Genomic DNA, 19,417 nt, shown 5'->3' with positions numbered 1-19,417 from the left:
ACTCTAATTGGAAATACTAGATTTCCAATTATTGCTTTCCTGAATACTCTCTTCGAGTAAGTAATGTACCTTTGCTAATTCAAGGACTACTGTGAATGCAACAATGAGAGGGGAACAGATTTTTCCCTTAAGGTTAAAGGGTTTCATCTTTGTTCTTTCTGGTTCATTCATTATTCCGTTTGGTGGAGAAGTTTAAGATGACAGAAACCTGAAGAGATAGTATTGCCTCAGTTGATGACAGAAGAAAGTGGCTCTCAAAACACAAAGGTCTAGAGTTTGGTGTGATTAATTGGCGTATTGAGCAAAAACAACGGACAAATGCAACAACCAGAAGCATTTCCTTTTTCTGTATATATTTGCAATTCAGCTTTTCCCATTGGCTTTCACAAAAGTTATCCAAGTAGCATGACAAACATTTTATATAAGGTGATTCGGGATGACTCAATATGGAGTTACGTAAGTTCTCTTTAGTTTTCTCTTGCTGATAAAATAAAACAATCTCTGGATAATACACTTGCAAAATAAATTGGATGTTTCTTCTTCTTTCAAGATTCTTTTCCCTTTAAAGACTCTATTGTTCATAGCACATTTGCTCCTCTAAGAATAAAGTGCAATTCAGAAGAATGGAACCAGAGTAAAACAACAGAGTTCCATCCTGTTCTACTGGTTCCTTACACAGGAACTTGGGGAAGACTAACTTCTTTAGACATGTGTTCTTCCATCTGTCTTAAAACCAAAAACTACAGTAGTGACTAACATATACAAATGCATGTCTGAAGACACTGTAGAGATGTGTAGCTTTGGGAAAAGATGCTATAAAACCACATGAATTTATGAATTGGTGCATGATAAACATAGCACTAATAAGTCATGCGTTTGATCCTGTTTCTTTGATCCAGGAATGCCCTCCTCCTCTCTCGCTTCTCCATTCTGCCATTCTGAGACACTTTCTCCTGGAAGACATTGCTGATCCTTTCACCTCCCTTCCCAGTTGGAACTTGAGCTTATCTCCCTGCCATGGCGCTTGCCAGCATCTACACTGCGCCACTGTTATTCACACACTTGCCTTATTCCTGCATCTTGTAACATTCTAGAGGGCAGGACTGTGCCTTGTTCTATTCACCTCTGTGTCCCCCTTAAGTGCCTATGTAGCACAATGGCGTGCTCCTATTGCGGATGCAATGTGCATATATAATAGCAAGTGACTCTCTGAGATTGCAATGACTTAGGTGCTGGAGACTTTACATAGACCTACTCATCTGATCTCACAACAGCCCTATGAAACTAGGGCACAGGGTCAGTTAGTAACATGTCCACCATCGCAGCGTCACTCAGTAAGAAAGCTGGCACGGGAACCCAGCAGTTGGGCTCCCACGTCTGCCCTGTTAACCTCTAGACCACTCTGGTTTTGGAGTCTTGAAGCCATCCTGAGTCATTTTGTCATCTGACCCTCACAGTGAGCCTGTGAAGTGGGCAGAGGAATCTTGTCCCATTCTGAAGATGAAGAAATTGAGCCAATTCAGGGGCCACCATGGTGGGTAACTGATGAAAGTAAAACCAGAATGCATATTTTGATTCCTTTTCCTGTGTTCTTTCCCTTATACCACAAATTATTTTCATGAGAATTGGGTCATGCAAATGAGGCCAGTAACCCAGGTAGCCTCACAAAATCACTTAGTTAGAAAATATCCTTGTACCCCTAATTAAATCACATAAAATTAAAGATACACAAAAGTAAAGACAAGACAATTTGGCTGAGTAAAAAACCAGACAAGTACAAATTTCTTACAACAGACATGCGTCTGCACCAAATGTTACCAAATTTGGCTTGATAGCAACATGAATGCAGACCAAATCTTTGGGAATTTCTCCTAGCCAAGCCAATAAATAGACATGAGAAAAACTTCAAAGACATAATGTGTCTGTTGTAAAAAATGCTGCCATGGGATTCAGGAGCTCTGCTAGCTCCAACGCATCTGTAAGTAGCATATAATAACATTTTTAAGGAATGCAAAGTGTTTAAATTTTGACAAAGATGTTCTGAATCCTTGTGAAGCGCCCTTTAATTTTTTTCACTATGTAGTATGATTTACAGCACCTCAAAGCAAATTCTGAGAATGAAAAACAAGTTATCCATTGTTATAAATTTTTACTCTTTTCTTTTTCCCTAAAAAATTTGTTGTATGTTTAGTGAACACACATCTTTGACTGTAAGAACCATTGGGGGCAGGGAAGACTAATAGATTGGGGAAATTCATCTGGAAGAAGGAAAAAGTTAAAGCATGATTAAAAGTTGATAAATGATGCAAGGGAAAGAGATAGTCAAGTATGTGAAAAACTAGAGAAAGAATAATGATTGTCAACTCTCTTTAAATCATAGACAAGTGATGGCAACTGGTCCCAGAGGACTTTCAGGATCTATTTCCAGAAAAGCTATTATGTACTGAAATGGATCAGATGAGAAAGTGATAAAACCTGTCCTTAAGATTCCTAATTATACAAAGGAAAGGAAAGATGGAAGGAGAGGTGGAGAAAAGCAGAAAGAAAGGAAGCAGAAAGAGCATGGGTGAGGAAGAGAGGAGAAAAACAAATAAAACAACACTTATCAGTTCAGACTAATTCTAAGCATAACACCAACTGAAGGTAGACCCCATACGTCATCATACGAGTATATGACAGGAACTTCAAAAGGTCCCTTCCATTCCTCTGACATTTAACCCAGTGGACTCCAAACACTCCTCTTCAGAGCTACCTGCATACCCACCTTGCACAGAAAGGAAAGCAGATCCCTCCCGGTCACTGTTCTGGAGGCTGCATTTGATTTGCCCTGCATCGCTGAACTGCACATCGTGGATTATCATCTCAGAGACAAAGTTACTGCCCTCTTCGTAACTCTCAGAGGTAAAGCGGTTGTTGGTGATGATGGGCTCCTTGGGCGTGACGCTCAGGACCACTGTGCTGTTCAGAGCCCACATGATGAGCCTCCAGCCCTGTGAGACGGTGCAGTTGAAGCGAGCCTCCCAGCCCACCAGCACCGTTGCATTCTTGGGTCCTTCTATGATTTGGTAGCTGGATCCAGAAACTGGAAAACAATCAGTGTTTTGAGGTGGTAAGCGAATCTCAACTGTAGGGTTTAATCCTTCTGCATACAAGTTGTGACCCCTGGGTGACCGTCCAATGGCTCTGACTCCATGTCTTATTGGTCCCACACCAGGCCCACAGTCACTCAGGAGCTTCCAGTGGACAGGAAGGCACCCCATCCCTCCTTTCCACACCCCTCCTCTTAATCCACAGTCCACAGCACTCCCAGCAGGATTGGGAATGCAGGGAGCAATCCTTCTCCTCTACTCCCTGGGGATGTTTCCTTAAGAACTTGGCCCAGAGAGCCACCACTAGCCCAGCTCCATTACTTCAGGCAAGTTTTTCAGCCTCATTGTGAAATGAGCCTTTTCCTCCTGGTAAAATGGGGAGGACCTTTGATTTCCACCCCTGAGGAGATCCCAAGGCTCCGAGGGGAAAGTAGAGTAACTTGTCTTCACAAAGAGGATGGGACCCTGGCATGCTGTGATCATGGCCCAGGCATGTCCCTGCACTCTGAGAGCCCCCAGATGGGGTGCTTAGGACAGGTCTGGGATGGAGGATGACCAAGATTGAGAGAGAAGGAATACAGCGGGACAGAGATGAAGGTTGGGTCCTAGAGCAAGAGGAAAGTCACTCTCCAAGTATCAAAAAAGATGGTTCCATCATTGAGGCCATGCCCCCCCTCCTAAGGACTAGAAGAGATGCAGGTGGGGAGATATAGAGAGAGGGAAAATGGGTAGAGGGATGTAGGGGAGTGGGATGGAATACAAGGAATCAAGGAGTACATTTGGCAGCCTCGTAGATCGTGTCAGTCTAGTGTTGCGTTTAAAACTCCAGCAGGTGGCAAGTAGTTCTAGAGCGTCAGACCACAGACTGCAGAGCGAGCGTCCTGGCTCACTGAGCAAGTTGTCTTCACTTCTCCTTCCCCACTCCCCACAGCTGCAAAACAGGGACACGAGAACCATCGCAACTTGTCCCAAGAACCACCCGGGATGATCCATGGAAAGCCTTTCACATGACCCTCAAGCACTCGGCAAACAATCACGTGACCTGCAAGAAGGAATTATGTTGACCTACAAGATGAGCCAAGAAAGTCATAGATTGAAGTAAAATTGTTTCCTGCACACTTTTCACAATGTTCTGCCTTCCACTCACCAGATGCACTCTGACACTGGTTTGGGGTTTTTTTTTGGTATTTTTTTTTTTAGCTATTTTTAGCCCATATACTTTTTTTTTTAATTTATTGGGGTGACAATTGTTAGTAAAATTACATAGATTTCAGGTGTACAATTCTGTATTACATCATCTATAAATCCCATTGTGTGTTCACCACCCAGAGTCAGTTCTCCTTCCATCACCATATATTTGATCCCCCTTGCCCTCATCTCCCACCCCTCTCCCCCTTACCCTCTGGTACTCTGACACTGGTTTTAACTGGAATGACAATTCTAGCTGGTCTTCCAGATGGAGGGCATCAACGGCTCTCCAGCTTGCATGAGTTCAATCATGATCTCTTGCGAGGAAACGTGTTCTGCATCTCAAGAACTCACAAAATCTTTTGGCCACTTAGGACTGATTTTCTTATCACCTCAGAAGAGCAAATTGGCAGCCAGAGCTTTCCCAGACTTTCCCATGCTTATAATAACAATTCGAAATAGAACTCGCATAGCAACGGATAGTCTTAAAGACCACTTAGTCTCATCTTTCACCACCCATGTTTTAACGCTGAGGAAATGAAGACCAGCCATATCTCAGGATTTGTGACCACAGTGGTGGCACCAGGACCCAAACTCAGACCTTCCTACTCTGCATTTCCCCTCCTTCCCATGCTTTCCCCTCTGACCTCACTCAGGGTTTAGAGCAAAAAGACGCCCTGGCAGACCACACACCTGCCACATCAGTCACAGTGCGAGGGTTCCGGCTGCATCCGGGGTGGTATGATCCATCCCTGTAGACAGACCAGGCAGCCTGCCATGTACATTGAGTGCCCCCAAATAATGGCAGCCCCCACCATTTCCTTCCAATGTTCTAAGGTCAAGTTGTAAGGTAGGTTCTCAAAGAATCTCTTTACAGCCCTTAAGGTTTCTAGGGAGGAAGCACACGGCTGGACACACGTTAACACAGTAACACTTCACCTGAGTCTCCAGAACGCACTGCAGGGCAAGTCAATGGGAGAGAATGAATGCTGCACAGATGGGGCCCTGGCGGCCAGCAGGGCTGTGCAGTAAAGCAGCCAAGGTCAAGAACGGGGCCCCAGAGAGGCAGACCTGAGGGAAGGTCAGCACTAACTGAGGCTAATCCTGTGTTTGGGTAAACTTGATCACTATTTCTTGCTTTGCCTCTGGGCATGAGAGCCAAAGAGAGAAAGTGTGACCTAAATAACGACTCAGACAGGGCCCTCTCCCTTACCCCCGGGCCGGTCCCCCTGATCCCAGGATCCCTTTGGTCTGGGATTTTATTGTTTTAAAGAGACTGAGGAAGGGAAGTCAGAAATGGTTCCCCAGGAAAGCACAGCTGCTGTGCCAACTGGGCTTTCCTGGAGCCCTGAACTACACCTTGAGAAGGACCGAAGAAAAGAAGGACCAAAGAATAGCCAAATCCACACCCCGCAGAAAGAAACACAGACATGCTTTCATACTCCACACTGTGATAACAGTCTTCCCGCTCCTGACTCAGGCCGGTGGGAGCTACCTGGACAAAGTCCAGAGGGCTGGGTGTGGGGGGGGGAGCAAGGATGGGTGAGGCCCAGGCTTGCCCTGAGAGCCGCTCAATCTAAGCAGCTTCAACAGAATAAGCAGGGTTCTTTCACTGCCAGGCACGAAGTAGATTATTTCACTCTGGGACACAGTTCATGGAAGCCGGTCTTTAAATACCCTGTGGAATGCACGTGTGATCATGAAGACACAGGCTACTCACCTTACTTGGCAGCTGGGGAGGTGACATAGAAGGAGGAAGGGACCTGTACCAAATGGAAACTCTCTAAGCTTGAACTTGACCTTTACTTGAAACTGGAGGCACCGAATCCCGAGCACTGTATTGCCCAGATAATGCCACCTGCGATCTTTCCTCCCAACATAAGTAAACTCCCTCCAGCCCCAGTTCGTGACTCAGAAGGTGCATTTCTGGTCATGTGAGGTCTTCGATCTCCCTCCTCTCTCTCCTGTATCCTATCAGCTGGTGGTGTGCGTGACCCTGCCACACCCAGAACAAATATGAGAAACTGCACACAACACCTTTCATCAGTCACCTATCTCAACACAAAGTCTCCCTTTCCCCTTTGCTCTCCCTTTCGCTTTGTAGAGCAAAGAGACAAATCCAGGGCAGAGCTATGGAAAAGATCAATGTCTCCCTCCCAGAAACCTCCTGCAGCCACCAGCCACAGTGGTCACTCAACAGCAGGTCTGCCCTTGGAGGGGTTTATCCACTTGCAAGCTTTTTATTCTGCCACCCTTCAATTCCCAAATCCACATCTCCAGCCTGCCCTCCTGCTTTCTCTCCTGCCCCAGGGACCCGACCGCACCAGGCATCTCAGGCTGCCTCCCAGGGTTGAAAAGCTTCTTCTACTTGCCACATCCTACCATCTGCAGAACCGAAACACTCATACAGTAGCACGTTTGCTCCTTCCGTGACGCCCACCTGTCCTCTATAAATTAATCCTGAACATAAGTCCCATTCTTCTGCAATGGCTTTTTCTTGGCTCCCTGAAACAGCAGCCGCTTGCCTCCCTGATGTGGCTTCCCTTGCTGCACCTGTAGACCCCTCACCTTCTCCCATCGCTTTTCACATTGAAAATGAATAGAAAAGCAGACAATTAAAAGTCAGAAGGGAGAAAAGGAAATAACGTGAAGAGCAGTAAGAGGCAGCTCTGAAGGAGGAAGTAGGAGTCCCAAACCCTCAGGGGCTGGGATGGCAGAAGGAAACTGAGAAGTGAGGGAGGGGTCCCAAGGCAGTTCTGAGCTGCCTGCTGAGTCCTGCTGATATGGCAGGAGGTGCGAGCGTCACCACTGTGTCACTGCCCAAAACTGCTCTCCACATGGTAGCCGGGGGGATCTTCTCAGCACACCAGTGTGATCAGGGACCTTCCCCGATGTCCCACCTCCACACCTCAGACTTTGTTTCAGTATCTTCATCATTTAGGGTAAAGACCAGATAATCCTTGATCACATGATCATATCTGAAGACCCTTATTTAGTCTCACATCAACTTCATTTTACCCCAAGCCCACCCTCAGGCCACCAGACTGTCTTTAATGGATTAAACTCCAACTCTTTCTGGGCCCAGGGCCTTTGCACAGGTGGAGACCAGCCTCGCCTGCCAGTCTCACTCCTCAGCTCCCGCCCGAGAGTCTCCTCCTCAGAGAGTCTTCCAAGACCACCCGACTTATGTTAAATTATCCTATAACGGGCTTTTGAGTCAGTGAAGTGTTTGTCACAGAGGTGATTTTATACTGGTTTTTCCATCAGTTAATGCCTGTTTCCCGTACTAGGCTCTAAACTCTTTGTTAGCAAGGACCATGCCTGCTTTTGCTCATCACTGCATCCCAATGCCTGCAACTAAATGACACACAACAGGCCCTCAGTGACTATTCACCGAGTGAATAAATAAGATGGTTGAGTTCCATATTCCATTACACAGGGGACTAGGAAGAGAGGAGAGGGCTGGCAGGAACACATTGGGGGCTGGGTTGCCCTCAGCTATTCAAAGCCAAGTCTACAAATGAAGGTGTCTCTATCCAAGACTTTCCAAGATGATGCATCGGAGGGGCTCCGTCTTTTACAATGGATCCTATCCCCCAGGGGGCTCTAGAATTAGCCTGTAATACTCTCCCTTCTGGAATAGCCATCTCCAGGCCTCAACCAAAGCCATCCCCACCTTCAAAATAGAACTTCAGGAAAAACGACTCAGAACAACTATAGACCCAGAGGTCAACAGTTTCCTGCTAAACCACTGGAAGAGATTATTTGCAACTGTGGCTGAAATTGCCTCTTTGGAGCCTAAAATGTGTGCTGAGTGTGGTTTGTCCCACTACGCACGCTACACTCTGCAGAGTCGGGATGGTGTTTTCCTCTCCACTCTACAAGCAAAGGTTTATGAAGCACCTACGTAATGCCTCGCACTGAGTGCTCTCGGGCAGGGGCTAATTACATGTTAGGCTCAAGTACATGTTAACACACAGCCTGGCACCCACAGACCTAACATGTAAATAACCCAAAGCCAAAATGCGCAAACGGTCCTCACTGCACGTAACATGCTCTGAGAGTCCCTATTCCAGTTCATTCGTTTTTATGTTGTTAGTGCTGTCATGGCCAGAGTATTAAGAAACATTATCTAGCCATCAGAAATAGAGTTCATATGTGTATAAAGTACAAGACCAGCAAAACAGATGTACGCAGTTAGAAGTCAGAATAACGGTCCCTTTGAGGGAGAGGGATGAGAGGGACTCAAAGGGAGCGTTTGTGGGGTGTTCTTGGTCTCACTGTTGATACACGAAAGTGCTCAGCTTCTGGAAACTCATCATCACGACTGTGCACGTTTCTGTACGCATATTATTGTCCAGTGCAATTCCCTAAAACCACCACAGCGAGAAGTACAGGACGACTACTCTGAGGAGTTTAAAATCTAGCTGGGAAAACAAGACAAATACACCTGAAGCAATGAAATCAGGACAAAACAGAGTCAAAACAGAGCTGGGGATACAAACTCCAGATACCCTAAAGACCCCTAGGTCCACACACTTCATGTCCTGCGAGGCAGAGTCTGATAACGAGACCCTGGCCTGGGACAGCCCAGAGGACATTCCGACAGACACCTGGGAGAGTTCCAGGACAAGGAAGGGCTGTTGGAGGAATGAAGGTGTCTAAAGCCCTCACCCTGTCAATATGGAAACTGAGATTATCACCTCAAAAGATGCAAGGTCAGGGTGCTTCAGGGAGGAGGAGATGCTTGAGTCAGCCTTCCTTGAAGACCAGAAAGAAATGGAAGAGGGACGGGACATTTTAACAAGAGCAATGACATGGAGAGGTACCGAAGGTAAACAGCCAGGAGGCGAGAACCCTGATGAAGGGGACCGGTGGGGTCAGAGGCACCGGAAGAACCCCTCCTGGAGTGGAGTTGACATAGCAGGAAACGGACCCCGCTGTGGGAATGGGACATGGTGGGAAGTGCCTAAGGAAGAAGCTTCAGGCAGCCGTGTGCACCGGTGGCCTCTGGGTTCCCTTCCGCCCACTCCAAGGGGATGCCCGGGACACTCCACCAAGCCCACGTGATCCCTACCTGCTAGCCCAGCCAGGACGACCAGTGTGGCCAGAATGCCTCTCCAGCAGCCCTCCATCTCCGCATGTTCGTCCTCACCCTGGGAAAACAAAGCAGGCAGGTAACAGTCTGGCCGTGAGGAGCGTTTGCAGTCGGAGCCACATGGAGTCCCCACCAGATCCATGTGTCCCAGGACGGATACGTCAGTTTGTCAGCGTGGTCGGCGGCACCAGCCTCACCTGGGAACTTGGTAGAAGGGTAAGCGCTGCCCCCCCCCCCCAGACCTGCTGAGTCAGAGACTCCAGAGCTGAGCCCCACAGCCTGTCTAAACGGTGTTCCAATTCTGGTACCTTCTCTAGTAGAGTCACTGTGGCATGTGATCTGATGCCCAAAGCCAGGTAGAAACCATGGGATGCAGATGGCAAGATGGTATACCATTACTGCTGACGTGCGAACACTGACCAAAATGTAGCAGCCTGGGCTTACTGCATGCATTTTGGTCATGACGCTTTCATCACTGAGAAAAAAATAATCCTGCCTACAACAAGTTTACATTTTGAAGGGAAACAGTCAACAAAACAATGAAGAAACTGGACTGCTATCTGTCACCATGTACCAAAATTAATTCAAAAATGGATCAAAGACCTAAGCATAAGACCTGAAACAATAAACTGCATAGAAGAAAACATAGGTACTAAACTTATGGACCTTGGGTTCAAAGAGCATTTTATAAATTTGACTCCAAAGACAAAGGAAGTAAAAGCTAAAATAAATGAATCGGACTATATCAAACTTAAAAGCTTCTGCACAGCAAAAGAAACCATCAACAAAATAAAGAGGCAACCAACTGAATGGGAGAAGATTTTTGCAAACAGTGCCTCTGATGAGGGGCTAATATCCAAAATATACAAGGAACTCATACAACTCAACAACAAAAAAACAAACAACCCAATTGAAAAATGGGCAGAGGACCTGAAGAGACATTTCTCCAAAGAGGACATACAAATGCCAAATAGACATATGAAAAAATGCTCAACATCACTAATCATCAGAGAAATGCAAATAAAAACCACAATGAGATATCACCTCACCCCAGTCAGAATGGCTATCATCAACAAGACAAATGGTAACAAGTGTTGGAGAGGCTGTGGAGAAAAAGGAACCCTCATACACTGTTGGAGGGAATGCAGACTGGTGCAGCCGCTATGGAAGGCAGTGTGGAGGTTCCTCAAAAAATCACGAATAGAATTACCAAATGACCCAGCAATTCCTCTCCTGGGTATCTACCCAAAAAATCTGAAAACATTTATCCATAAAGACAAGTGTTCTCCAATGTTCATTGCAGCTTTATTTACAGTGGCCAAGACATGGAAACAACCAAAATGTCCTTCGATAGATGAATGGATAAAGAAGTTGTGGTATATACACAATGGAATACTATTCAGCGGTAAGAAAAGATGAAATAGGAACACTTTTGACAACATAGATGGATCTTGAGATTATAATGCTAAGTGAAATAAGTCAGACAGAAAAAGTAGAGAACCATATGATTTCACTGATATGTGGTATATAAAACTGAAAACAAAAGAACAAGGCAAACAAATGAAGGAACAAAAACCCATAGACATAGACAATATTTTCGGGTTACCAGAGGGTAAGGGGGGCTCTAGAAGAGGGTAAATCAGGTTTAATATATGGTGATGGAAAGAGAACTGACTCTGGGTTGTGAACACACAATGTGAGATATAGATAATGTATTACAGAATTGTACACCTGAAATCTATGTAACTTTACTAATAATTGTCACCCCAATAAAGTCTAATTTAAAGAAACAATGAAGAAATAGATCATAAGCCTATTAGCAGGCAGCAAGAGGTATAGCGAAAACTACCACAGGGGAAGGTGTATGAGGGAGTTTGTGCAGGGGGTGGCTGGTTATCACCTCAAATAGAGAGCTCAGAGAAAGGCTCCCTGAGAAGGTGTCCTCTGAACAGCAAAGCAGGTGTGGTGACACCATGTGGATACCTGCAGAAGAGATTTCCAGGCAGAGGAGCAGTAGGTGCAAAGGCCCTGGGGTGGGGCCATGCCTGGCACATTCGAGGAAATGCAGAGAGGGCTCTGGGGTTGGGGCAGAGGTAGGGGAGGTCAAGGGTATGTCAGCCCCTTGGCAGCACGCGGGGATCATGTCCTGTACATCTCTTGGCCCTTCCTTCCAATCCCTTTGCTGTTTGATAAACCTCCCCTCCCCTGCATTTTTTCTTTTCTTTTTCTTTTTTCCTTCTCTCCAAGATAGGCCTATCCAAAGCAGTCACCAGCACGGCTTAGTCCCACGGGAGCAGTTAGTGCTAAGTCACCCACTGAACATATCACGAACTGTCTCAAAAAGTAACTCCTCAACCTCAAGAAAGGGTCTCTTCATTTGAAACGATCTTCAACCACTGATGTGTGGAGCACAGTGACCCACGGGCAGCTTCCACCGTCACTCTGGCATCACACAGACTTCACAGCCCTGTGTCGGGATAATCCACCCCCATTCCTCCACAATGTGGGGTGCCGAGTTCCATCAGAGCCCCATGGCAGGATTCTTGTAATGTGCTGATGTACCAGCCCAGGGTTCAAATCCTCTTCCTGGAATGAGCACTGGGAAGTACCTGCCACAACACAGTTTGTGGGACACGCCCCCCCACAAGTTACTGGGCACAACAGCGCGGAGGCATGAAGGATTGCAGAGGCTCGGGCTGAGACCCTGTGTTTCACTTGGTCACAGCCCAGGAGAAGGAGCATGGGTTTCCACCCCTCTGTTCTCTGGTGTCTCTGGACAGCATAGGCAGCCTGTGTACTACACCATCAGGGCCGTGTCCAGACGTGGGGTTCAGAGTGTCTGAGCTGCAATGCTGTGCGAGTGTGGGACCCGACCCCTTAAAATAATCCAAAACAGACTCGACAAATCTCCAAAAATATGCCTCACCAACAAGCTGTACAGCAGCTGCACACAAACTGAACTGAAATTACAGCCTTCTAAGATCGAGTCAAGATCCCCAGTTATGAAGCCCCAAATAAATCATTTATTAATTTTCAAGGTTCAATGAAGACAATCCACAAGTCAATCTCTCCACCAGTCTTCTAGAATGCTAGACCCCAGCAGAGGATGAAAAAGAAACAGAGTTGTTGAGCCATAAATTGTGATACATGCCACCGAAAGCAATAAATGTGAAGTGTGGACACAGCGTTATCGAAACCGTGGCAATCACTGAAGGTTCATTAGGAGACATTTGGAGTCACTGATAAGCACGTTGAGTCAGCCTGCACACTAAGAACTGATGACTTAGTAAGTGCTTTATTCTGCCACCGTCCTCACACACCTTTCTCGCTCATTCTCTGTAGGAGAGAATGACTCCATTTCTAATGAGCGGGGCAGAACCCAGGTGGCTCTGGGACATGAGCTACAGAAACCCAGTTGCAAGATGATTACAGCCATGGATTCACGAGGCGACAGCATCTGAAGGAAGGAACTGTCGAAAAGCTGATTTCAAGCTTTAACTGAAATCAGACAAGTCCCTTTAATTAAATGAGGACCTACGACGGGTAAATTGCAAGTTACTATCTCTGTGGAGTAGTTTGACGGGCCCCTGCATTTTAACTTCTCATTCATTTCACTGTGGAAGACGTGACTCGCCTACTTTTAGTTGAAAAACTGCAAAGTCTTCCTAAAATCTTAAGTCTTATTAAATTGTATGAAATAGACAGGATTTAACACCCCCAACTAATTCCTTAATGCCCCCGAGAAAGCCAAATCACTGGGATCAGTCTGGACCCACCAAGACAGTCACCTCAGGAAGAAAATTGCTGAATTGGATAATCTCACTTAATTACCCACACACACAAACGCTTATTTCTGGACTCTTGGAAATCGCTTGATATCAGAACCTCCAAAGGAGGCTGTCCTGCTTTCGGCAGCAGCTGGCACCCCAAGCCCAAAAAGGAAGAAGTGCTTCTCACAATTAGTGAGAGGGGTTCACTGCAAACTACATGCCAAAATGAGAAGACACCAGCGCCCCCACAGCCCCAGTCCCCCAGCTCTGGGCATCCCTATGTTGGGCGGTGCCCAGGCACTGCCTGCCAGACTTAGGGCAGTCTTGGAACTTCCAGAGACTTCAGCAATTCTCCCTTCCATATAGCCATCTCATTAGGCATTTAATCTAATGGCATTTAAAAGTTTGTCCATGAACACCGTGAGTCACAGTAATTTTCCAGCCGTGGAATCCTGACCTCCCAAATTCCAGCCAAGTCTTAGCTTTCAACGCATCCCTGAGAACAGCTCACTGTGAAAGGGACTCGCTTGATTAGAAATCGTCTCAAATTCCTACACTCTCAGAGCAGCCCGCTGTTTTAATTTTTAACTTTGTGGAAGTTGGGAACCAGAGTTATGTTTTCATCGTCCGACACTTTCCCCAGGAGAACAGCTAGAGTCAGTCCCGCTCATAGGAGCCCCAGTACCTGTGGAGAAATCCACTCGATAAACACCTGTCAGGGGAGCCATCCTGGAGCCATCTCACCTCCGGCAGGTAGGTCTTCTCTTCAGGGCTTCAGGGAAGGTTCTCTGTTTCCAAACGGCTTCTTGGCTTCCGTCCTCTCTCCACACAAACACAAGAACAAATTCTGTCCGGCCACGAGAGAATCCTGACCCAACCTCAGTAGTTAACAGGAAGTTCCTCACGAAATGCTTCTGTCACGTCACAGACCAGGCTGTAAACACAGAGGTGGCCTCCACCAGCCACAGGCCCTCAGTCCCTGAAGGTGTGCGTGTTCCTGTGTGTTTCCTGTTAATCATTAGCCGGCCCCAAAGAGCAGCCCAGGAAATCCGGCCGGGGACAGGGCATGCCAGAGCCTCAGGGCCAGGACTGTCCTCCTGCTCTGTGTCCAGTCCCTCTTCCTCCTCAGGGCCTTTCTCAGGTCCTGCAGCGCCAAGACCCGGCTGGGCCCGGCCATCGTCTTCCACCAGTGGGAGGCGGCAGGCCCGTCCTGTCCTTGGACAGCCGCCTGGCCAACCTTGTTCCCGCTGGCCTCTGGCACAGGCCCGGGGGCTGGTGAAGCCGGTTCTTTCTCCCAGTCAGGCACTTCCACATGCACAAGAACAGGTTCTTTTGTGAAAGGGGAAAAAAAAAGACCCAAGGGTGAGGTGCTCTGGAATGTGGCCACCTTGAGCTGTGAATCACAGTTTCCTGTGCAGCGTTTGCACAGAACTGTGGAGAGGTTTTCTGCGGGCCTCCCATGCCCACACCCAACCCCTCAGAAGTAAACAAAGGACCTTGGCTTTTCCGAGTACTGTACCAATTTCTGGAAAACACCGTTCCCCCCAATCCTGACGCAGAGCACCCTATAGAACTGTGCTAGTTTGTATGGCTCTCGTTCAATGTCTGGCTTGTCTCCCCAGTACATTTTCATCTTGTCAGGGGACTCAGGGTCAAGGCTGTCTACACAGAATAGGCACCAACAGAAAGTGCAGATCATATATTTAGACCCCGAAATAAGTAAATAAGGGGAAGTGCTATTCCTTCCCATTGAAGGGGATCAGGATATGCCACTCCGAAATAACCACTTTGGCATAAACATTATTTTAAGCTGAAGACATCTGCAATTCAACAGATGCCAAAATGAAGGGGAAAAAAAGCACCTTAGCTTCCCTTTTTGACTAAAAGCAGCAATTTGGGGAAATGAGGCTGCAATAAATTCCCCTTCGGGGTGGATCTACTCCCAGAAGAGAGAACACAAATAAAGCCAACTCCAGCGCTCACTCCAACAGCACATACACTAAAATTGGAACTATACAGAGATTAGCGTGCCCCCCGAGCAAGGATAAATTCATGAAGCATTCCATATTTTCTTCATAAATTATATAAATGTCTAACCACTACACTGTACACCTGAAACTAATAAAAATAATATTGAATGTCAACTAATGATAGTCACGGGGATATAAAGTACAGCACAGGGAATACAGTCAATAATATTGTAATAACTATGTACAGCGTCAGATGGGTACTAGACTTATTGGGGTTATGACTATGTGAGGTGTGTATATATATATATGTCTGATCACTATGTTGTTTTGTACACCTGAAACTAATAAAAACAGAACACAGAAAACCTACTCCGAATCCCTTCTCCAAGGAGTTTATGAGCCAGAAGATGGAAAGACCACTTGTACCTGTACAGACAAACATTACCACAAACTCTCTTTTCTCCCATCTGTCCTCCTAAAAATCTATTCATCTTTCCTAAAGAGACCTATTTGTTCTTCCCATGTGAAGCTTTTTCCCCCCCTTCCTTTCCCCTACGAACTCAGGTATAGAAGCCTTTAACCACTTAGTGAGCCAGTTATTTCCTTTGTCGGCTCCCAGGTACATGCAAAATAAACCTTTTTCTCTCATTAATCTGTCTTTTGTCACTTTAATTCATAGGTCCCAGCCACCGAACATAAGAGGGTAGAGGGGAAAAAAATTTAATTGCTTTCAAAGCCTTGTGCTTGGAGCCCATCAGAAAAATGGTGAGAAAAACAGATCGACTCGGGGAGTCAATGTATTGGTCCAATAATCTCACAAATGTACACAGGGTCATAGTATCTTATTCATGTGTCCCTGAAGGCATAGCATAATTCAAAACTTAAATAATTTCAGAACAATGAGCCACAGGAGTGAAAATCTAAGGCCAATATAGCTCATTTTTGCCCTGACGTGCTTATTTATTTCCTCAGCTTCAGTCTGAATATTTAGAATATTGGTCAGCACTGGGAGTCACAGGGACTGGCCTTCAGGGCACAATATCACATCTGACTCTCCCCGCAAAGATTTCCAGCCCCAGCTTTAGCCTCAGCACTTCGACCAAAGAATATTGTTAGAGTTTCCAGAAATCTTTGTTATAGTAACAATGAGTGTGTAGGGGGGGAATAACAAACTTTTCCTCTACGCTCCTCAGTTTTGTGGCTTGGGCCCTGAAAATTAAACTGACAAAAGACGGATTAATGAGAGAAAATCAGAGATTAACGAGACTTTATTCCCATGTGCTGCACTCATACATGTAGGAGAAAACCAGCGAAGAGTAACTCAAAGGGGTAGACAGAACTCGGGCTTATGTAGCATCTTAATAAGACAATAACTCTATAGAGAAGTGACAAGACAAAGTAAAAGGACTTAGGCTTTTTGGGGTGACAAACTACAGGAAGGTGAATATATGGGGAGACTGACGGAAGATAAGAGCTGCTTTGGGAAGGCTTGTCATGTAGATTCTGATAAGAGTCTCCATTTACAATCCTTTTGCCCTTCCTGATACAAAAGAGGGGAGGGCAGAGAGTTTGTTTGTTGTTGACTGTTTCCCAATTATTTTCAGCTTAAATAGTCCTCAATGCAAAGTGGCATATTTGGGAGTGACATGTTCTGACCCCCGACAAGTGCCCTAACAGCAATACATATATAGTAAGAGGAACCACTCAGAAGTTCGGTACCAAGTGCAGGGTACACCCTGCTGGCCCGGGTCCCAGGGGATCGTGTCCACCACACACAGTGAGGCACCACCCCAGGCAAGCGTGGAAACACTATTTACAAGTCATTGGAAATGCAGCTCTGAAACTGTGAGGTCTTACGAGGCTACTTGTGGTTTTGGTGGGGTTTTTTTTTTTTTTTTTTTTTTTGGAATTTGGGAGATTTGCATTATTTCAAAGTTTGAGCATAAAGAAAGATTTGGCTAATATTTTTAGCCTATGCTATTTTAAAAATCACAAAGTTCAAATTTACATAAAACATATTCACACTGTAACTTCAGTTGTGATAAAGGCTGTGAAGGAAGCTTTGAAGAAAGGGTGGAGGGGGGTGGTTCCCTGAGCAAACCGGGTATGCTCTCAGCTGGGGGGTAGGCATGTTGGAGTGAACTGGTTAGGGAGGTGCAGTGCCAGAGGGCTGGAGAGCCACCTCCTGGGGCAGAGGGAACAATGTGCATGGAGGCGGCACCCAAGCAGCTCGGGTGGTAGGAGGCCTGCTGTGCCTGAGGAAGCTGAGGAGGTTTGGGGGACCTGAATGCAAGGAGGTGGGAGAAAGGGGTCTTAGATGAGCCCAGAGAGGAGGCAGGGTCCAGACCAAGAGGGGTCAAGAGGTTGGTTTTTATCTTCAGATATAAAAAGGAACGTCAGGAAAAGTGGTTAAAAAAAGCTTTGAAATGGGCAAAGAAGGTTATGGGGTTTTCTGATTTAATAGGACCTGAGCTGTCTTTGAGCTGTTGAAAACTCTGTTTGTGATGGTTAATTGTGATGGCCAACTCGACTGGGTCACGGGATGCCCTGGTATCTGCTGAAACATTATTTCTGGGTGTATCTGTGAAGGTGTCTCCAGAAGATGCTACTATCTGAATCAGTAAACTGAGTAAAGCAGATTACCCTCCGTAGTGTTGCTGGGTCTCACCGAATCTCTGAGGGCCTGAATAGAACAGAAAGGTGAAAGGGGCAAATTCTCTCTGCCCGACTGTTGGCTGGGACGTCACTCGTCTGCTGCTCTTGGGCGCTGGATCTCCTGGTTCTCGGGCCTTTGGACTCAGACTGGAACTTACGCCATCAGCCCTTCAGTGCTCAGGGCTTCAGACTTGGACTGAAACCCACCACCAGCCCTCCTGGGTCTTCACCTTGCAGATGGCAGAATCATGGGACTTCTCAGCCTCCAGGAACTGTGAGCCAACTTCTCATAATAAATATGTATCTCCTGTATATCTCTGGATAACCCCGACTAATTCAAAGTTGTAAGAAACTGATAGTAATACAAATGATTCTAGTACATAGAAATGCAAATGAACTGTGTCTGGTGAACTTGATTTTTGCCCTGCTTCTCTGTGGGGCTGCTTGGGCTTCCTCACAATGTGGCAATTGGGTGGCAAGGAGAGCTGCTCCATCAGACAGAAGATGAAAGCTGCTCATCTTTTAAAGCCTGGACTTAGAAATGGGCATAAGAAACTACAACAAATGTAATGGCTGAAAGCAATACTCATTTATTATCTCACAGTTCTGTAGGTCAGATGTTTAGGCTGGTTTGGCTGGGTTCTCTGCTAAAATCAGGCCCAGGTCCGTATCTGGAGGCTCTGGGAACAAATCCACTGCCAAATTCATTCATTTGGTGAGATGAACTCATTTGCTTTTATGGTCCTAGGACTGAGGTCCCCGTTTGTTTGCTGCCTGTCAGCCAAGAGCTGTGCTCAGTTTATAAAGGTCACCCACATTCCTAGGCACTTGGTCCCTTCCATCTACACCACTAGCTGTCCTGGTCACGTGGCCCCTTCCATCTTCACTACCAACTCTCCTGGGCACGTGGCCCCCTCCATCTTCACCACCAACTCTCCTGGGCACGTGGCCCCCTCCATCTTCACCACCAGCTGTCCTGGGCACGTGGCCCCTTCCATCTTCACCACCAGCTGTCCTGGGCACGTGGCCCCCTCCATCTTCACCACCAGCTGTCCTGGGCACGTGGCCCCTTCTATCTCCTAAGCCAGCAGCGGTGCATCAAATCCTCCTTTTGCTTTCAATGTCTGACTTCCCCTAGCACTGTCAGCTAGAGAAAACTTCTTGTTTTTAAAAGGCTTGTGGGTTAGATAAGGCCCACTTGAATAATCTCCTTTTTGTCCCATAACATAACATATTCATGGGTTCCACTGACACTCAGAGTGGTGGGGGTCTGTAAGGATGGGGGTCATTGGGATGCTTTTAGAATTCTTCCTTCTGCAGTCACTCCCACTGTATTTTGCTGGCCAAGGAGTCACGGAGTCCAGATTCAGGAAGAGGGGACTTAGCTAGACCCCTCCATGGAGCAATGCCAAAGAATGTGGGGGCATGATTTAAAACCACCACATCCTCAAATCCTTTTGGTTGTGAGGAGAGGACGTGAAGGAATGGAAGGAGAGGACATGTGTTTACAAAGGCCTCCTAGACAAGCAGGCTCGCAGCCCGGGATCTGGGGTGTCAGCTGTCAGCTGTCCTCCAGGTGACAAGAGGCCACTGGAAGACAGAGGCAGAGACTGAAATTATGCTACAATAAACTAAGAACGTTTGGGC

At 46.6% G+C, this 19,417-nt stretch overlaps 1 protein-coding gene and 1 pseudogene across 1 annotated transcript in view; one reads left to right on the top strand and one right to left on the bottom strand.

Annotated features, from left to right (window-relative positions):
• The window catches only part of IGSF5 (immunoglobulin superfamily member 5), a 40,195-nt gene extending 25,836 nt beyond the window's left edge, over positions 1–14,359 (bottom strand). The window contains exons 1-3 of the mRNA XM_033131681.1: positions 13,831–14,359; positions 9,355–9,433; positions 2,765–3,082 (exon numbers count right to left, since the gene is read on the bottom strand). Coding sequence (XP_032987572.1) covers positions 2,765–3,082; positions 9,355–9,412 — 376 coding nt within the window. The 5' untranslated portion in view covers positions 9,413–9,433; positions 13,831–14,359. The remainder of the gene's footprint in view (positions 1–2,764; positions 3,083–9,354; positions 9,434–13,830) is intronic.
• A 761-nt stretch (positions 14,360–15,120) lies between these two features.
• LOC117014599 (uncharacterized) lies at positions 15,121–15,217 on the top strand (annotated as a pseudogene).
• The last annotated feature ends 4,200 nt before the right edge of the window (positions 15,218–19,417 follow it).

Source organism: Rhinolophus ferrumequinum, chromosome 2 (genome assembly GCF_004115265.2).
Source record: "Rhinolophus ferrumequinum isolate MPI-CBG mRhiFer1 chromosome 2, mRhiFer1_v1.p, whole genome shotgun sequence".
NCBI classification, from domain to species: domain Eukaryota; kingdom Metazoa; phylum Chordata; class Mammalia; order Chiroptera; family Rhinolophidae; genus Rhinolophus; species Rhinolophus ferrumequinum.
This window is presented reverse-complemented; position numbering and strand designations above follow the sequence as displayed.